The 20857-nt window shown below is 45.9% G+C and overlaps 1 protein-coding gene across 1 annotated transcript in view; it reads left to right on the plus strand.

Annotated features, from left to right (window-relative positions):
* TTC17 (tetratricopeptide repeat domain 17) overlaps positions 1-20857 on the plus strand; it is a 62473-nt gene that overhangs the window by 36427 nt on the left and 5189 nt on the right. Inside the window, exons 17-21 of the mRNA XM_018555495.1 lie at positions 13802-13936; positions 14125-14369; positions 15542-15686; positions 16112-16232; positions 17731-17890. Of these exons, the coding sequence (XP_018410997.1) occupies positions 13802-13936; positions 14125-14369; positions 15542-15686; positions 16112-16232; positions 17731-17890 (806 nt within the window). The remainder of the gene's footprint in view (positions 1-13801; positions 13937-14124; positions 14370-15541; positions 15687-16111; positions 16233-17730; positions 17891-20857) is intronic.

Below are 20857 nucleotides of genomic sequence, written 5' to 3' on the forward strand. Positions count from 1 at the left end.
CATTCATTCTTGCATCTTAGTGCTGATAATCTCCTGCGGGCTCTTTGCAGCCATGTCCTGTCTATATACACTCCAGCGATGGCTGCATGGCATTTCTCAGGGTGAGTTTCATGATGGTGACAGCAGTGGGCAATGCTTGCATAAGGATCTTTGTTAAAGGAGAACTATGAGGTGAGTGCTTTTCACTCACCTTATAGTTCTAGCCGACCTGTGACAATGAGACTGTCACAGGTCGGCTCAGTAGATCAGGAGGTGAGCGAACACATACCGGCGTTCGCTCACCTCTCAATCCTGTCACGGCTCTCTGCCGTGACAGGGGAGGGGCTGGATTCACCCCTCCCCGCTCCGATCCGCCAGCGCTGACTGGCGGAACGGACGGGGAGGGGGCGGGTACAGCTGGCTCTGCCTTTAGATAGGCAGAGCCAGCTGTCAGTCACGCAGCTGGGCGGATCCCGGCACAATTGTCGGGATCCTCTTCAGCTGCGGCGTCTCAGTATACCGCGAGCAGCAGGACGCTAGTTTATGTCCTCCCGTTACCCTAAGGAGAACTATGGGGAAAAGACTTAACCCCATAGTTCTCCTTTAACGATGTTCAGGTCTGTGTATGTTTACACATGCGGTCCTCCTTAGCTGCATCAGCTTCCTTCAAGCTGCTTTGCATTCCCATAAAGCACATTAGAATAAATGGAAATGTTAAAGTTTCTAGATTTTGCTTTTGGATGTGCTGACGGTGGGTTGTGCGGAACACATCATCAGGAGGGGCCTGGCATTGCTGGAAGGCGCTTTTTGTGTGTTTTTAGCAATCTCTTAGTTCCTGTAGTGATAGAGTTGGTCAGCAGAGGGAGCCTTGTCTCAGAAAAAGGCACTTTCCTCATTTTCCAGTATGTACCCATATCACTAATGCTGAAAGATCTGCAGGCTGTAAGGCAGCCACCGCTATCCAGGAAGCATTGCCCTTAGGGTTAGGAATTCTAGTTGGCCTACCTTTTTTTTTAATCCTTTTTTTATTTTTCTACAACTAATTCCAACAGATTTGTACATTCTTTTCTCGGTATAGAGTTCAGCCCGTTATCACAAGACTGATCTGTACAGTTTTCTTCTCTGTGATCCAGAGGGGGGGTTCTTGGAACCAGAACACCCTTTGCAGCAGACCGTTCAGAAAATAAGGAAAGCAGCACACTCAGAGATGTAGCTGCATCCTGTGAATGGCAGGCAAATGAGAAGGTGATATGTTTGTGAAAGGAGTGAGATTTTCATGTAGGTATGAGCGGCCTGGTACCTGTTATTATACAGTTATAGGCAGCCTGTGTAGAGAGGAAAAGAGCCGGAATAAATATCGATCTAGAGAAAATCCTGCTACATGCTCTCCCTAGTCCTGCTTATCTGACAATAAGCCCACAACTTGGGTGACATGTTCTCTTTTGACAGAGAGAATCATTCACTCTGGCCCTGGTTTTCAACAGAAGTCACATGACCAAATGCCTAGGGTCCTGCCTGTCCATCACCGGGTCTATATCCTGCTACACATGGGATTACAGGAGACTGATATTAAGATAGTTTCAGGTACTATTTGGAAATATATTTTTAAGGATCATTTTCAAATATATGAGGATAAAAAGTTGTTTTTTAAAGTGTCCAGCAAAAATGTTTTTTTCTTTTTCGGCCATTGAGGGAAACCGGGAAGACATTGTTAGGGTTATACTGCCGCCTACAGGAGGAATGGACACTGGCAAACCAAAAAAACTGTAGGCCAGCCCAGGGTATAATCCTTACTGCCACCATAACTAGGTATAATCCCCCCTGCCACCATAACTGGGTATAACCCCCCTGCCACCATAACTGGGTATAACCCCTCCTACTACCAGCATGCCTCCGTTTTTCGCTAGTGTCCTAGGAGGATGGACATATTTTCTTCAGCTCTGCTGTTTGTAAAGAATAACCATTGAATCTTTTTAGATACTTGTTAATTCAAGAAGAACTGCATCACAACCAGACCCTGCTGGACTGGACAATTGTGGGGTGAGCATGGAAATGACCATTTTGAGTTCTACTGGTTCTGTTTTAAGCTAGCTGCTCTGGACCTGGAGCATTCTCCAGGTCCTGAGCACTGGCTTTGCCTCTTTGATCTGTGTCTAAAGACTTGGTGAGTAAGTTGGTAGAACCAAGCATTGTGAGCTCCCTCATTTTTATTCATTGCTTGGTGCCATTTTTCCCCATTTCATGCCAGCTTTTGCTGTAAGTCGGGATTAACAGTGTGGGGCAGATCTGTTGTTGATCTACTGTGTCTCCCCCTCAACGAGGCAACTGCCATTCCCATGTAGGAAACTGTGTTCTCTCTGACGGGTCCTGCCTTGCACCCTATCTTGGTTGGAATCTAGCTTTGCCAAACCAGGTTTGATTGGTCCAAATACAATGGCCTGTTGGAAGATTTCCAGCTTGTTTCTTGCATTGGTGAAGTGTCAAAAGTACAGGGCTGCTGAACTTTCTTGCAATTAGTGTTTGATCTGCATGACCTTACTAAGACTGCGTCTTTTCATGCCGGCTCCGGACACTATTATCATGGATGCTCTTGGGGGGCCAAATGACTTCTCTTTCAAGGAGCAGACTGCTAAGCTTGGGTCATCTTTAGCTGCCAAGAAGCTCTAATTTCAGCTAGCGAACAGCTTCTACATCGAGAGCCCCCAGGGGGAAGCTCCCGATCCAGCCACAAGGTCAGACGCTCCAAAAATGACATGTCTTCCTCAGCATGAAGGTACGCTCCCACTTTCCAGAGCGGGAGGGACATCTGCTGACCTGATGCCTGGGTTCAAGAGTTGGCGTCTTAGGCCTCCAAACTCGAGATTCCCTCCTCGGCTTCTAACGTCAAACCTCCCTGTCTGCCCTCAGTGACTTATCGATCTCCATCAGGCATTCTCTGGAGATGAGATGCCTCTTGTGTCCATCTTTCCAGCTCACCAACACTTTCTGCATTTTGCCGTTGGGCCTCTGCACTACCAGTTCACAATCATTCCTTTTAGCCTGTCTTCTGTACCTTGGCTTTTCACCAAGGTGCTGGCTCTGTTATGCTCTTCGGGTATTCCCATTATGGGATACATAGATGACCTCCTGTTGTAGGAACAGTCGGCAAAGGCTCTGGAGGATGTTGCAAAGGTTCATGTGGATCCTGAGCCTATAAAAATTGGCACTGACTCCAACTCATGGCTCAGAATATGTGGGACTTGTTCTAGATGCTTTCCAGGCCAAAGTCCTCCTTCCCTTTAGGCAAAACTTTAGACTCGCACGCCTGGGTTCTTTAATTCAGTAGCGGTCCGAACCTACGCTTCTGCTTGAAGGGCCTGATTGTAGCCTTCTTTGAGGCAGTTTCCTTTTCCCAATTCCACTCCCTGCATTTGCAAAGCAACATCCTGTCATAGTGGGACAAGTAGGCTCTGTGGACAAACTGGTTCGGTTAACACCAAGGACCAAGCTGTCACTGTCTTTGATGGCTTAGAGTTCCGGTTTTGGAGTTTAGAAAGTAGTTACTTCATTTAGAGGTGGTGTTCTAGAGAATCCTGATGACTGATGCCAGCCTGTCGGGCTGGGGAGGAGTCATGGGAATTGTGTCTGTGCAAGGGACTCGATCTTCGGAGGAATCCTATCTCCCATCTTGGAACTTTGGCAATTTGGCTGTACTCGGCATTAAACCAACTTGTTGAAGTGCCATCTGGTTCAGATGCAGTCAGACAACTCTACGTTGGTGGTGTAAATCAGCTATCAAGGAGGAACAAGAACTCTTGCTTTCACAAGAGTAGAGTTGATTCTGTTCTGGGAAGAGCCTTAGGTTTCAGTCAGGAAATTCTGCAGGACACTGTTCAGCTCTAGTTCACTAAAAGGAGATTTCCCTCCATTGTTTGCATATTGTTCAGTCTGTGCTAGTCTTTCAGCCACTGCTTCTTTCGGGAAGGCCAATTCCTTTTGTTATCCTGGATAGATCCACAAAGGGCACCCAGGGCCTCCTGTTCCACCATCTCTAGGTGGCTCAGACAGACCATCGTGCTAGCTTTATGGTCTCAAGGATTCGTGTTAGGGCTCACTGCACTAGGATCTCTTGATTGGCCAGCCTGGGATGATGTAATTCGCATGCATGCACCCAAGAGTTATTGTATCTCGGCACAGGACCTTGCCAAGATTGTGCACCGAGCTACGCATGCATGGCTCAATGCATGCAAACATGGAGGAGAATCCCAGTTGGGCAGATGTGACTCAGTCACTGCTCTTTACCGGGAGAAGATCGTGAACTAAACAGACAGCGGTTTGTGATCGCTCGGTTCTCAATCAATAGAGCCGACATGTGACACCTGCAATGTCACACGACAGGTCTAACTATGGGGATGAGTGCACTTCACTCTCCCCATAGTTCTCCTTTAAAGCCCAATTAAACTGTCATTTAAAATCCACTAAATACATCCTAGGTGCCAAAAAATCCCTAACGTGTTTAAAGTCTCACAGTTGGTTTTCTTTAGAAACAAGGCACAGACAGTGTCAAAAAGCCTGACCCCTGCCTTGCTCTTTGTGTGGAAGCAGTGTTCTCTCTGAAGAGGTCCGGTGCACCCCCTACTAAGCCAGGCATATAGCCCTGCAGTCAATAAAGCACATACTCTCTCCTGATTTGAGAGCACCAATTCTTACTCTGAGTGGGTGTCAAACCATGAAGAGAGACTACTGCTTCCACCCAGAAAGCAACCGTCTTTTGTTTCAGCATGCTGGCTTAGGAAGGCCATTTTTACTCGGTTGTGGCTGTCTTTGAAAGTTTAAACAGTAAGATTTTTTTGGAGCGTGTATTAGAATGTCTGTGAGTGTGTCAGTGCATTAATCGCGTAGTACCGTGCACTAAACGCACTGTGACTTGCATAGGCACCTACCATGCATTCTGATGTGGGAGATGTGTTGCGTTGCCATTCATTTGAATGGTACCCCTTATGAACCTTCCGCCCACAGTTGTTACGCCCACCACGGAACGCGCGGTACCCTAATGCTGTGTGTTCAATTGCAGTGCGACTTGGGTCGCGACTTAATGACAAATGTGGGTCCTGAGGTTACACGGGTTGAGAACCACTGACCTAGAGCACCCAAACAACTCTCTTATACAGTTCATGACTTGAGCTAGAAAGTCGAAGCTTTGACCTACCCTTGTTCCCCTCTTGGTACATTCACTTGATAGTTGGTCTTGAAAGCTCTCGAAATAGGGAGGCAGGAAAATGTGGGCCAAAGTCCAAAATGCTGTTGAGATTTGCATAGAGGGTACCTGGATTTTAGGATTCTCATGGTGCTCAGCAATTTCTTTTATATTACCAATTTAGCCAGTTTGGAGTACTGGCAGGTTCATTGTAAGCTGCTGTGAATGCCCTTAGACAGAGCATTGTAGGACATGTTTCAGGTGCAGGGACACAGGCTTGGCTGCGTCTTCACACTCTCTTTTCTCTTTCATATTGGCCTTTCTGCCTTCATTGCATCGTTCATCCTTCCCCCTCCCCTCTCCCTGTCTGGCTCGTGTTCCCAGCTAGAAGCCGAGCTATCTGAGGCTATCATTATTATTCGGGGCACGGCCTCCGCCTCTATATGTAGCAGCAGAACACCATGTGTGAGAGGCATCAGTAATCACATTTTCTAGTCTCTCTTATCTGCAAAACGGGGTTGGAGAGTTAAATTTAGCACAGTGTTTGGGCCCCGAGAGCGGAGGGGAGTCACTCGTCGGCGTTGACGTCACAGGCCGAGCCCCAGCCAGTGACAGAAGGGGGATATGAAAGAAGCGGCACAGGGGACTAGCAGTCACTTTATAGAAAATAAGCAGGACCCCATTAATTATTGAGCAGGCTATTTTTAGCTTTGTTCCCTTTGTGCAGAGAGATGTAAGCCTGCTTTGCTCTCCGCCCATCTCGGTGCATTTGGAAATGGATAGTTGGATGGTTGTTCAACTGTTACGCTGCCAAACGTGCCACATTGCTGGGGGGTATGGTAAAGGTACAAGGCCCAGGGGGCACCTGAGGACACGAAGAGCTACTGGGCTCTTTCCTAAAACAATGCGCTGTGAGAGACCGCAGCCAATCATCAGTCTTGCTGCTTTTGTTCTGTGCGCGCTTAACTGATAGGTGGTGTCATCTGATTGGTGGTAATGCCTGACCACATTTTACACCACATCTTTGCCCTAGCCAATGCTTTTCTAAAAGAACTCCAGGAAGCATAAGGGGCTGAAGCACACTTTTTGCACTGAATCATTACATGGTGTTACTATGCTACGGTGCTGTTCATTTTGAAAGGCTCCAATGAACATGCAATGCAACACATTGTAACGTACCACCAAGCACTGTGCAAAAAAAGTGTACATATTGTCTTTTTAGGATGTAAGCCCATTCATTTAACAGCGCGGTCTTAACCCAACGTGTATTGACGCAGCAATTTAGGACACCAAGGTGGGTCTAAAATCAGGGTAGCCATTTAATAAAAAAGCAGCTATATAAATTGTGACATACAGACAAGTAGTATTATTATTATTAGTATTATTATACAGGATTTATATAGCGCCAACAGTTTGCGCAGCGCTTTACAATATAGGGAAGATATTACAATCGCAATACAATTCAAGACAAGATGGTAAGGAGGGCCCTGCCCCTGAGGGCTTACAATCTAAAAGGGAGGGGCCAGTGATACATGAGGAGGTAGCTGTGTGGGGATGAATTGTTTGAGAACCCGTTGGTTGAGTGGTCAGGTTGAGGTGGGATAGTATCAGGTTTACATCCCGTCTTTTCAATGGTAGGGTACCTACTGTCAAGTGTAAAGTTGCCCCCTTTATAATGTTACACTTGAGTCATCAGATCCACCTAAAAGATCAATATCCTGACCAAATCTGAGACTGCCCTAGATCACTGGAGGGTTGGTAAATGTGAAGTTTGGAGATGCAGGAAGATCAGAGTACCACTTGCACTAGCCATCTTGAGAACAGGAAAATTGGACAAAAGCCTTCAGAGCGGGTTTTCTAACTTGTTCGGCCAATGTTCCCACCACAAGACTCCGTCCGCCGAGTGTCTGCTTTGCTCCCGTACATGTGAGATCTTTACGCATTCAGCCTAAAACCAGCGAGGTTTGGGAACTATGATTTCACGTCCTTGGTGGCTTAAAGTGACATTAAACCCTCAGATTTTTAACATAAAACAATACTGTTGTGTGCCTTACTGTAATCCATGGTAGTTTCCCTTCTCTTTGCTGCTCTTCCTTTTAAATCCTTCTCTCTTCTCATGCTTGGGGAGAAGTCAGCGCTTGGCTCCTGCCATTGGCCAGACAGGCCACCAAACTTAGAAACTAGTAGAGAGGTGCAGGGCAGGGTGGATCCAAACATAATTTTCTCTGATGAAGGCAGGGTATGCACCAGAGCACCATGAGCTGCATGCAGACAACCATGTCTGATATATCGATCAGTTTCTGCAGGTGAAAAGTTTGATTCCTCACGGACTTGCTTAATGTTTTTAAACCAGGCACGAAACCTAAAGTTAACTTTTACCAGAACCTTGAAACCTAACTTCACCCCTAATGATAACCATTCACTTTAACATAACCATTAAAGCATCTCAAAAGTAATGTTGCACTTTGGTATTAGGACACCAAAAGGCTCCCGATTTTTTCCTTTCCAGTGCTTTCCGGGAAAGCAGGCTACTGATGAAGACCCCCCCAAAAAAAATTTGTGTGCAGTTTTACAGACAGCAATTAAGCAAACAAATGGACCCTTCAAGAAATCAAGCCCAGCCTTTCACTAGATGTCCAGACAGGTACACTTAAGTGGCCTCATTGTGGACATATTAGAAGAACCAACCCACTGATAAAGACAAATTATGCTTGGAAGAGTTCAAGCAAAAAGTGAAGAGGACATCCCGCAATAAGGTGGATTGACACAGAAGCCGGAATTATCAACACACTGTTGTGAAGACCTAAAACTCAAACAGACAGTTCATCCTGGAGAGACCCTATCCATGTGATTGTCGGGAGCCATCATCAGTGATCACTGACTGCTTGTACCTCGCTCTCCTTCCTGACACGCTGTCACAGGAGGCTGGATGGGGTGGTGCAGGAGGAGAGTTCAGCCTCCTGTGACAGCGCTGGCGGTCTCCGCCCACACACCGCTCGGCTGATCTGTGACAGGAGGCTGAGCGGTGCGGGGAGGAGAGATGCTGGCCGCTCACAACGCTCTCCTCCCGCAACGCTTGGCCGCCTGTCACAGTTTCTCTCCTCCCCGCTAGGACACAGAGCAGCGCCCAGCGGGGAGGAGAGAAAGAACGGATGCACCGCTGTATCGGCCAGAAAATGCCACTTTCGGCATTTTGCCATGTGTGGCATTTTCGGCGATATGTTTCGGCGGCCGATAAATCGCTTCATCCCTCATTTTAAAAACATTTGACCTCACAACTGTGTATAGCGTGTTAAAAAAAAAAAAAAAGTTTTTTCCTGATTGTCGAATGAGTCACAACAAAAGCTCGTCAACGTCTTACGTGGAGCGTTTCCAGCTTCTGATTGCGTTCTTCAGTCAGCGGTGACGTCAGGCTAGAGTCAGAGCCCTGCCCAGCACATATAAATTATAGTATTTGAGGTCTCTCGAGACCTGGTAACAGAGGATGCGGTATCAGAAAGGGCGTCGTAGAGGAAAATATATTTATTGCGTGATGGAGAGAGAGGGACGTAATTTATCATAAAACCCTCCTTGCCTTAAAAATGAGATTTTATTTGATGTCAACGAACGGGCTAATTTTAGCCTTCAAGGCAAGAGAGTAGAAATTGCACGTCACCGCTCTCATGAATTAGACATTAAGCTTCGTTAGGTGTTGCCACTTATTTCAAGTAAGTGTAAAACAGATTGTCGTTAATAGGCGAACGCATGCCTCGCTGTGCCGCGCTGGTTTTGTAAGTGACGATTCTCCCGCTTTCTACGCAGAGTTGGTTTAATGGCATTAGATCAAAAGGCTTTTTTAATTCACTATTTATTATTCAGCTCATCAGAGGCTCCGCGAGAAGAAGAAATTTTTTTTTGCAGCCGCTGAACTGTAAAGTTGGTGTGATTGAGAAATATGGAAGTTTTTTTTCGACTTTTACTTTCCAGCGTGCTGGTGGGGGTGACGAATGTTGAAGAGAAAATGTATTTCTCTTTTAAGAAGACGGCAGTATTATGTGAACAATGTATCCCCTGATTATAAACTTAAAAGCTATTTTCTCTGTAAATGTTAATTTTATAAATACTGAACATGACACAGATGTCATGAGATATCGGTGTGTTAAAATCGCGTTTATTAGGCTGCTAAGGTGCCACAAGTGTCCATGTGCAGGCCGATATACCTCCACCTACTGCATCGCTATAGCATGTGTGATAGTTAACTAATAAGACATTTTCTTGTTACCCAAAACAGATAACTTCCAACTAGGGATGCACAGATACCATTTTTTCGATATCGAGTACTGATATTTTTTTTTTACCCGTCGACCGAACCCCCCCGGAAACGCCGATACCAACTACCGATTATCAGGAAGTCAGGCGGTGGATCATGACCCATCACCTGGCTTCCTGATTACCCGTGAAGCCGGTGTTCTAGCGAAAGAACACTGGCTTCAGTCTTCCTGACCAATCGGAAAGCTGGGTCGCTTCCTGATTGGTTAGGAAGCCAGGCTGCCTACCAACATGACCCACCTCTCGGTTTTGCTGATTGGTCAGGAAGCCAGACTGCCTAGGAACAAATGAAGCCGGCTTCCTAGCCAATCAGGAGGCTGGGTGGCACGTAATGACCTGATTAGTTAGGAAGCCAGGCTGCCTAGCAACAAGTGAAGTCGGCTTCCTAGCCAATTAGGAAGCCGGGCGGCACGTCATGACCCGTCTCTCGGCTTGCTGATTGGCTAGGAAGCCGGCTTCACTTGTTCCTAGGCAGTCTGGCTTCATGACCAATCAGGAAGCCGGGCGGCGCGTAATGACCTGATTAGTTATGAAGCCAGGCTGCCTAGCAACAAGTGAGATATATATTGGATGAAAAGACCCGGCTTCTTAGCATTCCAGTTTTTTCAAAAGTGTTTAATAGGGTTGAGGTCAGGATACTATGCAGACCACACAAGTGCCTCCACACCAAACCATGTTTTTATGGAGCTAGCTGTATGCATGGGGCACAGGGAGCAGAAAAGAGCCTGCCCCAAAAACTTGACAAAAGATTTGAAACCACACACATGTTTAAAATACCTGTGTATGCTGTAATAGTATCCGGACCCTTCCCTGGAAACCCCTAAACTCAGTCATTTGAAGGAGCGTCCACATACTTTCAGCCATAAAGTGTTTGATGACCACAATACACCTGCCTTCCCCTGCTCAGCACCCTTGTGTGGTGATTTCTAGGGCTGCAACAACTAATCGACATAATCGATTATAATCGATTATTGAAAAAGTTGTCAACTTTTTCAATAATCGATTAATCGGCAGATTTCAGTTGCCTCAGTAGTCGGGCCCTCCGGACAACCCATTTTAAAAGTTGGCAAAACCAGGTAAGGTTATTTGAAGGCTCTGTGAATGAAATATAATTTTAACTTGCTAGTACAGGAGTTGGAACGTTCCCTTTACTGCACCACAAACTTAGAAACACTACAGACAAGTCTAGAGATCAACTACCTTGCATATGGAATTTCTGTAGGTGAAAAACTATTACTGCTTCACCAGAAACACTGGGCCCGCATTTCTGAAGGTCTGTAAATGTTTATGTTACAGCCTCCTGCTTGCTGAATCTCCAGGTATTCACCAGCAGTAGCAGCAACTGCCCCGTGCCGCTGTTCTTCCGTCTAGCTATTAATTGCTTCCAAGCTCCGCACCAGCACATGTAAAGTTACGGCCTTGATTTTACCTTCGACTCCCCACCGCCTTCTCTTTCTCAGGAATGTGAATTCAAGCACATATAGTGCGACCTGATACAAAGTTATAGAGTTAAATAAAAAATGGATACAGTTTAACTCTGGTTTCCAGCCAATGTTTTGGCATTCACTTTCCTGAGTCTGAAAAGGAAGGAAAGGAAAAGCCTTAACCCCATAGTTCTCCTTTAAGTGCTCCTCTAACCAAACTCTTTATGGATAGAGTTGGAAATGGTCAGTTTTGATTTTTGGTCCTCTTGGAAAGATTTCCCATCAATTCCTCTCCCAGAGGCACAACAGGAGCGGATAGCTCTCCACCCTGAGGGGAAATTCCAGACCATAAAAGCCATCTTCTTTGGAGGATTTCCTCTCGCATTGTTCTCCGGTGACCGTTTTTATTTAATGAACCCATCAGTTTCTTTCCCAGTGACGGTTTACCATGGAAAATAATGTGAATCTCCACAACAGGGCACAGGAGTAAATAACCTCGATCCAGAGCTGGAAGAAAATGTGTTGGCTAGAGGTGCACTTTGAAGGGCTGTTCCTTACAAACTTAGCGGGACGGCTCCTCTTTGGGCTTCCAGGGGTCATTGTGGATAGGAATAAAAGGGAAACATCCTGGTCAATGACAACAAGCAGCTTGGCTTTCCACCAAGTTCTCGCCAATCACTGCCATGATGATGTAAGCGGGAAGGCTCCTATTTGGCCTCCCAGGGTTCATTGTGGATAGGAGTATATGGGGAAACATGCCGGTAAATGACAACAAGTTGCTTGGCTTTCCACCAAGTTCTCACCAATCACTGCCATGATGGTGTAAGCTGAAGGGCTTCTATTTGGCCTTCCAGGGGTCTTTGTGGATAGGAATATGTGGGGAACATCCTGGTCAATGACAACAAGCTGCTTGGCTTTCCACCAAGTTCTCACCAATCACTGTCATGATGGTGGTGTGTACACTCCACCCAAAAAAACTTTTTCTGGAGCCAAAACTCTCTGATAGTTTGGCTTTCAGTAAACACAAATAATAGTTTCTGTGCTGTATTTTGTTTTGATTTTTTTTTTAGATAGTCCATGTAGTAAAAATAGGTCCAATTTTTGTTTTTTGCGCACAGAAAATATAGCTGATTGTATTTGGGATAATGCCGGACCCATCTCTCCTGGCTTATGGCTGTAATTCAGCACTGAGTCATTTAAGGACACATAATTGGCTCTTAGCTTTCAGCTGCTTGTCGGAGTGTTTAAGAGTCATCTGAGTGACTGGTGGCGTACGTAACCCCCCCCCCACGTCACAACCAGACCTGCAAGCACCTCTTTCTCCATTGACGAACTTTCTCTTTTTGTGTCGGATACCAAACAAACCTGGCGCCTTTCCTGACTCACCCGCGTCTGACTTGTCGTCGTCTCTGGAAAACTTTGACCTCTGTTGAACCTTCTACTATATACCAGAAGGGCTGAGGAAACCCAGACTTAAAGGGGCAATGCTGTCAAACCTGAAATGAAGATTATTTATTCATAGTAAGCCTATGTTGAGCACTATATGTTGGCTACTCCGGTTGCCGCCTCTTGTGAAAATTCTTCTTGTTTTCTGGCTTTCATGCTTATCCTCCAACTTCTGGACCTTCTGAATCATTGACCTGAATAAAGTATGTCTATCAGGAGTTCTGATTTGACTTGCTGCATGCTTGTTTCAAGTCCATAAATCAGTATGGAAGCCAGTGACTTGTTTCTTAAAGCAGGTCTAGGAGAGGTCCTCTGGGGCATGTACAGCTCATTGCACCCTTAAAACCAACAATATTTTGTTTAAATCGGCTAAACACATTCAGGATGCATCAAAGATGTGGTAGTTTTTTGGGGTGTTTTTTTTTTAAGCAGCCAAAGCCTGGCTAGAAAAGCCTGTCCCCTGCCAGCGTGCTGCATGGAAGGACCCTTGCTCATTGTGTGGAAGCAGAGGTCCGACATGCCCCCCCACTCAGGCCTATAGCCATGCAATCAGCAAAGTGTATTGTCCCTGACTGGTGAGTTCGTCTCTGAGGGGCATTTTGAATCTCTGCAGAGGGACTACTGCTTCTACACAGAGCAGTGGTCCATCTCTGAAGCATGACTGCAAGGCACAGGCTTTTCTTCCTTTTCTAGATAGCGGACGCTTTCTAAAGACTTTCCACATCTTTTTGCTTTAATGCATTTATATTATTTTGCTGATATTCACCGAAAGTTCAATTGGGCTTTAAAAACCCTCTGAAAGGAGAACTTTGAGGCGAGTGATTTCCACTCAGCCTCATAATCTGAGCCGACCTGTGGCAATAAAGCTGTCGCAGGTCAGCTCAATAGATCGGGAAGTGAGCGAACACATACCGTCGCTCGCTCACTTCTCGATCCATCCCTGCAGAGAGCTGTGACTGTAACTCATGGCTCGGTGCAGGGATTCCAACCTCCCTGCTCCGATCCTCCGGCGCTGACTGGCGGAAGGGGCGGGTACAGCTGGCTCTGCCTCTAGATAGGCAGAGCCAGCTGTCACTCCCGCAGCTGGGTGGATCCAGACAGCATTGTCGGGATCCGTTCCGGCTGCAGCGTCTCAGTATACCGCGAGCTGTAGCTGGCGGTATACTGAGCTTTGGGTGACGGGAGGACGCTAGTTTGTGTTCTCCCGTGACCCTCAGGAGGACTATGTGGAAAAGCCCTGACCCCATAGTTCTCTAATTTTAGCCTTCCCTACTGACATCCAAATGGGCAAAAGTTTTAGTGGTTTCTGGAAAATCACCATTTTTAATTTCATTCATCCCTAATTAAAATACTTTTTTTCAGTGGGGGATGGCAAATTATTGTTTACTGGGAGCTCTCTAATAGATGGCTGATAAAACAAGACTTGTGGTCTCCTCTGAATGACATTTGTTTGCCCTTGTGTTAACAGGAAATTGTCAGTCCCACTTGAAAGATGGAGGCCCCAGGGCACAGGAATACTTCCATTCTTACTCTCAAGAAGAAGAAAAGACTTCTGAGGACCAGGGGACAGACCCAAGTACAAGCTCCTCGCTGCATCTCGAGAGTAAGCACGTGTCTGATTTATTGTCTTGTGACATACCTGAATGCCGTTCAAGCAATGCCACTTATGGAAGTCACCTTGGTATCATGCATACCTACTGTAATCTATGAGAGCAACAGTAGGCCATACAGCATTGAACAGTGTAGAATATTCTTTGGTCACCATTTTCTTCATGAATTCCTCTCCTCCAGATGTTGTCTTAGCTGAATCAAACAATACAGAGGAACCCGCCCCCGAGGATCCAATGTCGGAGGAGATGCTGGCCCTCGTGGATGAGTTTGAAAACTCCTGGCCACTTGAAGCCTTTGAAGGTGCCCTGGAGCTCAAGGGCAGACGGATGGACCTCCAGGGAATACGAGTGCTGAAGAAAGGAGGTCAGGATGGCCAGTCGGGCTCCTGCTTTGGGGACTGCGATGATGATGATGAAGCTGAATGGGTAGGCACCTGTTTTTTATATGGCTGACATGAAATATAGAATAATGGAAATGTTTACTATATTGATGTGTTTTGATTATACATTTATATGTGGAGCATTTTACTAGTTTATTATAAATTCTTGCTGTATAAACAATCTAAATATAAGCTTAAAAACATTTCAGAAATCCTACATTTCTAGAATGGGACAGTTTGGAGGTTTCTATTGTTACAAATGCTGGACGCAATTTTATGCAGAACGTGCAGCGAGTCGCTAACATTAATATTTCGCAAGAGCACTTCCAGCCGCAATCCGTCCCTGCCTTATCCACACTTTAGTTCTACATGAAACATTACAAAGTATATGAGCTGCATCAGGACAGACAGGAGACTACTATCCCCCCTGGAAAGTCTTCCTTAATCTGGGCATGTGAAAATTAGCTACAAGTTGAATTTAAAAGAGAACTATGGGGTAAGTGTTTTTCCCCATAGTTCTCCTAAGGGTCACGGGAGGACATATACTAACCTCCTCCTGTGACCCAAAGCTCAGTATATCGTGCGCTACAGCTTGCGGTATACTGAAACCACCGCAGCTGGGATGGATCCTGATATTACTGTCGAGATCCACCCAGCTGCGTGATTGACAGCTGGCTCTGCTTATCTAGAGGCAGAGCCCGCTGTACCCGCCCCCGTCCGTTCCGCCAGTCAGCGCTGGAGGATCGGAGCGGGGAGGGAGGAATCGTTGCATGGAGCCGTGTGTGACAGTCACGGCTCTCTGCAGGGACATGATTGAGAATTGAGCGAGCGACGGTATGTGTTCGCTCACTTCTCGATCTATTGAGCTGACGTGTGACAGTCTCATTGTCACAGGTCGGCTAGAACTATGAGGCTGAGTGAAAATCACTCACCTCATAGTTCTCCTTTTAAAATCCATGTAAACCCTACAGATGAATTTCACTTTTTGTAACTTTTAATCAGTGTTCGTTTAAAAAAAAAGAATTTAATTTATATTTTCCATATATATATGTTCTATATATATATTTAATATTATAACATGTCTGTCCTTGGGTTTAGATACCTTTTATTTTGCAAAGTAAAAGTTATCTCTGTAAACTCAGTACACTCTGCTAGACATTTTCACACTTTGACTGTGAGGCGCAGCACACATCCCTTCCCATGTTTAATATTTTGCAGATTACATTCCAAGTCAAACGTCTTAAGAAACCCAAATCGGACGGCTCTAATATGGCTGACGAAGATGCCATTGATGGAGGAAGTGATAACTTGCAGGCCGCCTTGGAAATCAGTGGGCCAAAAATACCAGCTCCAGGTCCACAAGGTATGCAGTTCTGTACTGATTAAAGGTGCTAACATGTACAAGATTATTGGCGCCCAATCTAAACATTAAAAGCTGACGTTTATTTGCCCTTTTTTGTGCCTAACCTGGTTCCTGCTTTCCCCCCTCATCAGCATGCTAATGAAATGTTAAAATGAAAACCTTTATTTTCAATGTTAACCTTATTTTAAAACCTGCACTTTTTCTATGCGATGCATGCAGATCATGGCTGGTGGGAGGGGCCTGCAGGGTGCTGTACATAGATTCCTGAAAACATCACAGCACCCGGCCGCAGTACCCCTCTCAAGAAACCTCAGCTCAGATGCAAGCAGTGGGCTTGTTCTTGGGAGGAGTTTTGCTTTTTGGGAGACCTTTTGTAATTAGAATTGAATCCATTTTTTTTTGGCTCTTTTGCTTATCTTATACAGGCAGGCGACCCGATTATCGTAGTCTAGGATGGCCAAGTCCGGATGAGTGCCTGAAATTACGCCGCGTTGAATTGTCTACAGTGGCCAGTACGTGGCTGGCCGTATCAGCTAAAAATATAGAGTAAGTATCTCATTTTATCAGGTCTGTTATACCCTAGGTATACCCCAGGTCTGTTATACCCTAGGTATACCCCAGGTCTGTTATACCCTAGGTATACCCCAGGTCTGTTATACCCTAGGTATACCCCAGGTCTGTTATACCCTAGGTATACCCCAGGTCTATTATACCCTAGGTATACAGCAGGTCTGTTATACCCCAGGTCTATTATACCCTAGGTACATAAACTGGGACTTCAAACTTCAACTATGTGTTGTAGGGACTGTGGAGAAGAGATCAACTTTATACATGCTCTATGGAAGTTTAGATATAGGCAACAATTCTGGTTAAAAGTTTCAGGCCGCTTGCACCTTCAGGCCGCTTGCAAACAGGTGGTGTCCGTTCCGATCAGCAGGGGATCCAATCACGGGTCCCCTGCTGAATCAGAGCAGAATGGAACAGGTGTCACTTATGTGACATCCGTGTCTGTTCAGTTTTTTCCTCCATCTTTTAATGGAGGAAAAAACTGAACTAAGCGGACATATTAGGTCTATGGGCAGACAGATGTAAGCAACCGTGTGTTCGTTTACATCCAATTACCTCTGATCCATCACATTCAGGTCCACCAAAACATAAAGGAAGTGAAAGGAGGATGATACCTCTCACCTGGAAGAGGAAATCCTCCATCTCTGTGAGAATGGAAACAGTTTAGAAATACTGCCCTGCCGTTATATAAACTTACATAAGATTTCCCTTCACTTCCTATCTCTTAGACACAACAGGAAGGGAACAGCTATCCACAAGATTTCCCCTCTATTCCTGTTCTGGTGTCAACACAAAATTCTCAGTTGACAGTGACGTTTTAGTCCTGGAAGCAGTGGTCACCAGGGGACACAGAGTGGATGAATCTCCCTAGCAGAGAAACAGACAACCATTAAAACCTGATAGGTTCTTACTAGGGATGCATTGATACCAGTTTTTCGGTATCGGGTACAAGTACCGGTATTTATCTTTCGGTACCTGCCAGTACCGATTTCGGTACTTCCGCTAGCATGGAGTCGGCTTCTTGATTGCCTGTGAAGCTGGCTCCATTCTGCTTGGCCGGCTCGATTCTGATTGGAGGGAAGCCGGCTTCCCAGCCAATAAACATTGAGCCAGCCAAACGGCATGGAGCCGGCTTCCTGATTGGCTGGGAAGCCGGCTCCATTTTCCCTCTCGGCAAGGCCGGTCAGAGGAAATCTCCCTCTGACTGGAAGTTCCAGTATCGGAGCATTTGGGCGAGTATGAGTACTTGCCCAAATACTCGATATCGTCACCAATAGTAGTATCGGTGCCGGTGCATCCCTAGTTCTAACTTTCAGCACTCTATCCAAAACTTTTTAAAAAAATTTTGGTTTGAGATACACTTTAATGTGAATACAGAAAATTCTTAATATAATATAGAAAATGATTGCGTTGTGTGTTGTATTTCCATTGGCTTTAAAGGGCATGTTCTTCTCTCACTCTCTGATCTGTCTCTCAGTATTACAGAACATGTAGACTTTGCCGCTCCGCTGCAAGAACCAGGGGTGGAGCCTCTCTGTAATGCCAACATGGCATCCAGCATGCACACACTGGACCACCTGTACGGGGTAGCCAATAGAGCTGCCATACACTACACTGGGGAGGGTCAGCTGAAAGAGGTGAGTGCCATATCCACCCACACCAATTCCTAACTGCAATTTATATGCTTAGTGATGGAGAAGTATTCCAAGCAGATAGAAGGCAAAATAACCCATACATATATTTTGCTGAGACTCGTTCTTTCAATTGCCAAAGTGTTATTAAACCCTCCATGGAGACTATAAGATGTAGCAGCAAACCTTATATTCATGCTTCTTTTTGGATCCCTTTATGTGTGCAGCCTGTGTTTGCAACATAATGAGCTTTCTTTGTTAAAGGAGAACTATGGGGTCAGGGCTTTTCCCCATAGTTCTCCTTAGGGTAACGGGAGAACACAAACTAGCGTCCTCCCGTCACCCGAAGCTCAGTATACCGCGAACTACAGCTCGCGTTATACTGAGACGCCGCAGCGGATCCCAACATCGATGTCGAGATCCGCCCAGCTGCGTGAGTGACAGCTGGATCTGCCTATCTAGAGGCAGAGCCAGCTGTACCCGCCCCCTCCCCCGTCCGTTCCGCCAGTCAGCGCTGGTGGATCGGAGGGGGGAGGGGGGAATCCAGCCCCTCCCCTGTCACGGCAGAGAGCCGTGACACGATCGAGAAGTGAGCGAACACCGGCATGTGTTCGCTCACCTCCCGATCTACTGAGCCGACCTGTGACAGTCTCATTGTCACAGGTCGGCTAGAACTATAAGGTGAGTGAAAAGCACTCGCTTCATAGTTCTCCTTTAAGTAATCTCTGCCTATAAGGGTGACAGCATTGCCTAACAGGTTCTCCCTCCCTGATGTTTACTTTCCCTACTGCTTATTATTTTATCATTATGATGTATAAAGGCTTTATCCAGCTTATAGTTGGGTGAATGGCGTACGCATGACATTACAGCTGCTAGATGGCGCCCAGTAGCATAGGAAATTGCTGTGTCTCTCTAGCTCCAAATAGAAGCTTTAATACTGTGTAAATGGCGTTCACCCAGCTATATGCTGAGTGAAACCTTTATACGTAAGCCCCTATGTCTTGCGTTGTGCTTGGGTGCCATGCTTTGGGCACACATGTGCATTGTGGCCAGTGTGCAAGGATTAATGGGACATGTTGTCCCAACACATGAGATCTAAGTCACTTGCACAGTTCATGCTCGCCAACTAGAATTTTAGGTGAAGTTCAGCAGAGAGTGACACTTCGTGGAGATCTTTCAAAAGGAATTTAAGTATTTGAAGGGCATTACAGTAGGTAGGGAGGTGTGAGGTAAGTGGGTGGCACCACACACCTATAACTGATAAGACAAGCAAGGATATATATAGACATATCTGCTGTGTATTGACTATTTGACATGGCCTTTATATGTGCCCTAATAATATGTTTTTAGCTTGTTATAAAAAATAAAGAAGGTTTTATATTTACACTTCACACCTGTAATTGTATGTATTTAGTGGCACCTTGAAAAAACACGAGGCTAAATTGCAGCCAATCCTTGCTTGTCTTAAGTATTTGGAGGGGGTTTTTTTAACATGAAGCTAGAGGCACATCATGAATTTGCACTGGGTACCACTTCTTGACTTTGTTTATAATAACCTGATGACAAGTATAAAGTGCATATAACGGCAGCAACTCTCACCGCTCACTCTACTCCTGAATGCTGGGCTGTCCTGAACAGGCAAAGCTCCACCACGTTTAGCTAGTGTCGGGTGATAGGATTTTGTTTCCTAAATTTGCAAATATAAAGCCTCACTGCTGTATCAAGGCATCTGCAAAATGTGATCCCTAAATGTTAACCAGCGAAACTCCCAGCCTGGAACAGATATTTAGCAATGCACACAGTGAGCGCTAACATGCCCTGGAGACAGTCCCACCTGCCCTAAAGTTACAGCAACATACCCGAAGTCTTTCCTAAAGGCAGCTGAAGCCCCAGTGTGTGTCTGCACCAAATCCAGCAAAGCAAAAATCAAAGCAACTCAGATTCATTTATGACTAGCAAAAACAAAGGTGCACATAGGCACAGCAACCCACTAAACGATACACAAATCCCCCCCCCATACCTAAAATTTTGAAACCATTTAGGTTTTTTTGCTGACTAGCTGAAATTGCCCTGCCCACTAGTTGTACATTTTTCTGAGCAGCTGCAAATGTTTACTTAGTGATATATGCTATAGGGGCATAAGTGTATGACCATCACACCTATATGAGCTTGTTGGGACATAACATTCCAAAACAATACAGGAGAACTATGGGGTTAAGGCTTTTCCCTATAGTTCTCCTTAGGGTAACGGGGGGACACAAACTAGCGTCCTCCCATCACCCTAGGCTCAGTATACCGCGAGCTGCTGCTCGCGGTATACTGAGACGCCGCAGCTGAAGCGGATCCTGACAATTGTGCCGGGATCCGCCCAGCTGCGTGACTGACAGCTGGCTCTGCCTATCTAGAGGCAGAGCCAGCTGTACCCTCCCCCGTCCGTTCCGCCAGCCAGCGCTGGCGGATCGGAGCGGGGAATCCAGCCCCTCCCCTGTCACGGCAGAGAGCCGTGACAGGATTGAGAGGTGAGCGAGCGCCGGTATGTGTTCGCTCACCTCCCAATCTACTGAGCCGACCTGTGGCAGTCGGCTAGAACTATGACGTGAGTGAGAAGCACTCACCTCATAGTTCTCCTTTTAAATATGGAGTTGGCCCTCTTCCTTAAAGGCTTTGCACAAGATTTTGGAGAATGTCTTTGTGAATCTGTGTTCAATCAGCCAAAAGAGCATTCATGAGATCAGGTACTGATGTTGGATGAGAAGACCTGGGTCTTAATTCCAGTTCATCCTAAATATGTTCAGTAGGGTTTATTTCAGGGGTCTGTGCAGGCCACTCCAGTTCCTTCATGAGACCGTGTCTTTATGGAGCTGGCTCTGTGTACCTGGGCACTGTCTTCCTGGAAAAGGGCCTTCCCCAAACTGCTACCCAAGGTTGTAGGCACACAATGGTCTAAAATGTCTTTGTATGCCTTAGTATTAA

The sequence above is a fragment of the Nanorana parkeri genome, unplaced genomic scaffold, assembly GCF_000935625.1.
Source record: "Nanorana parkeri isolate BGI_ZX_2015 unplaced genomic scaffold, ASM93562v1 scaffold10, whole genome shotgun sequence".
NCBI classification, from domain to species: Eukaryota; Metazoa; Chordata; class Amphibia; order Anura; family Dicroglossidae; genus Nanorana; species Nanorana parkeri.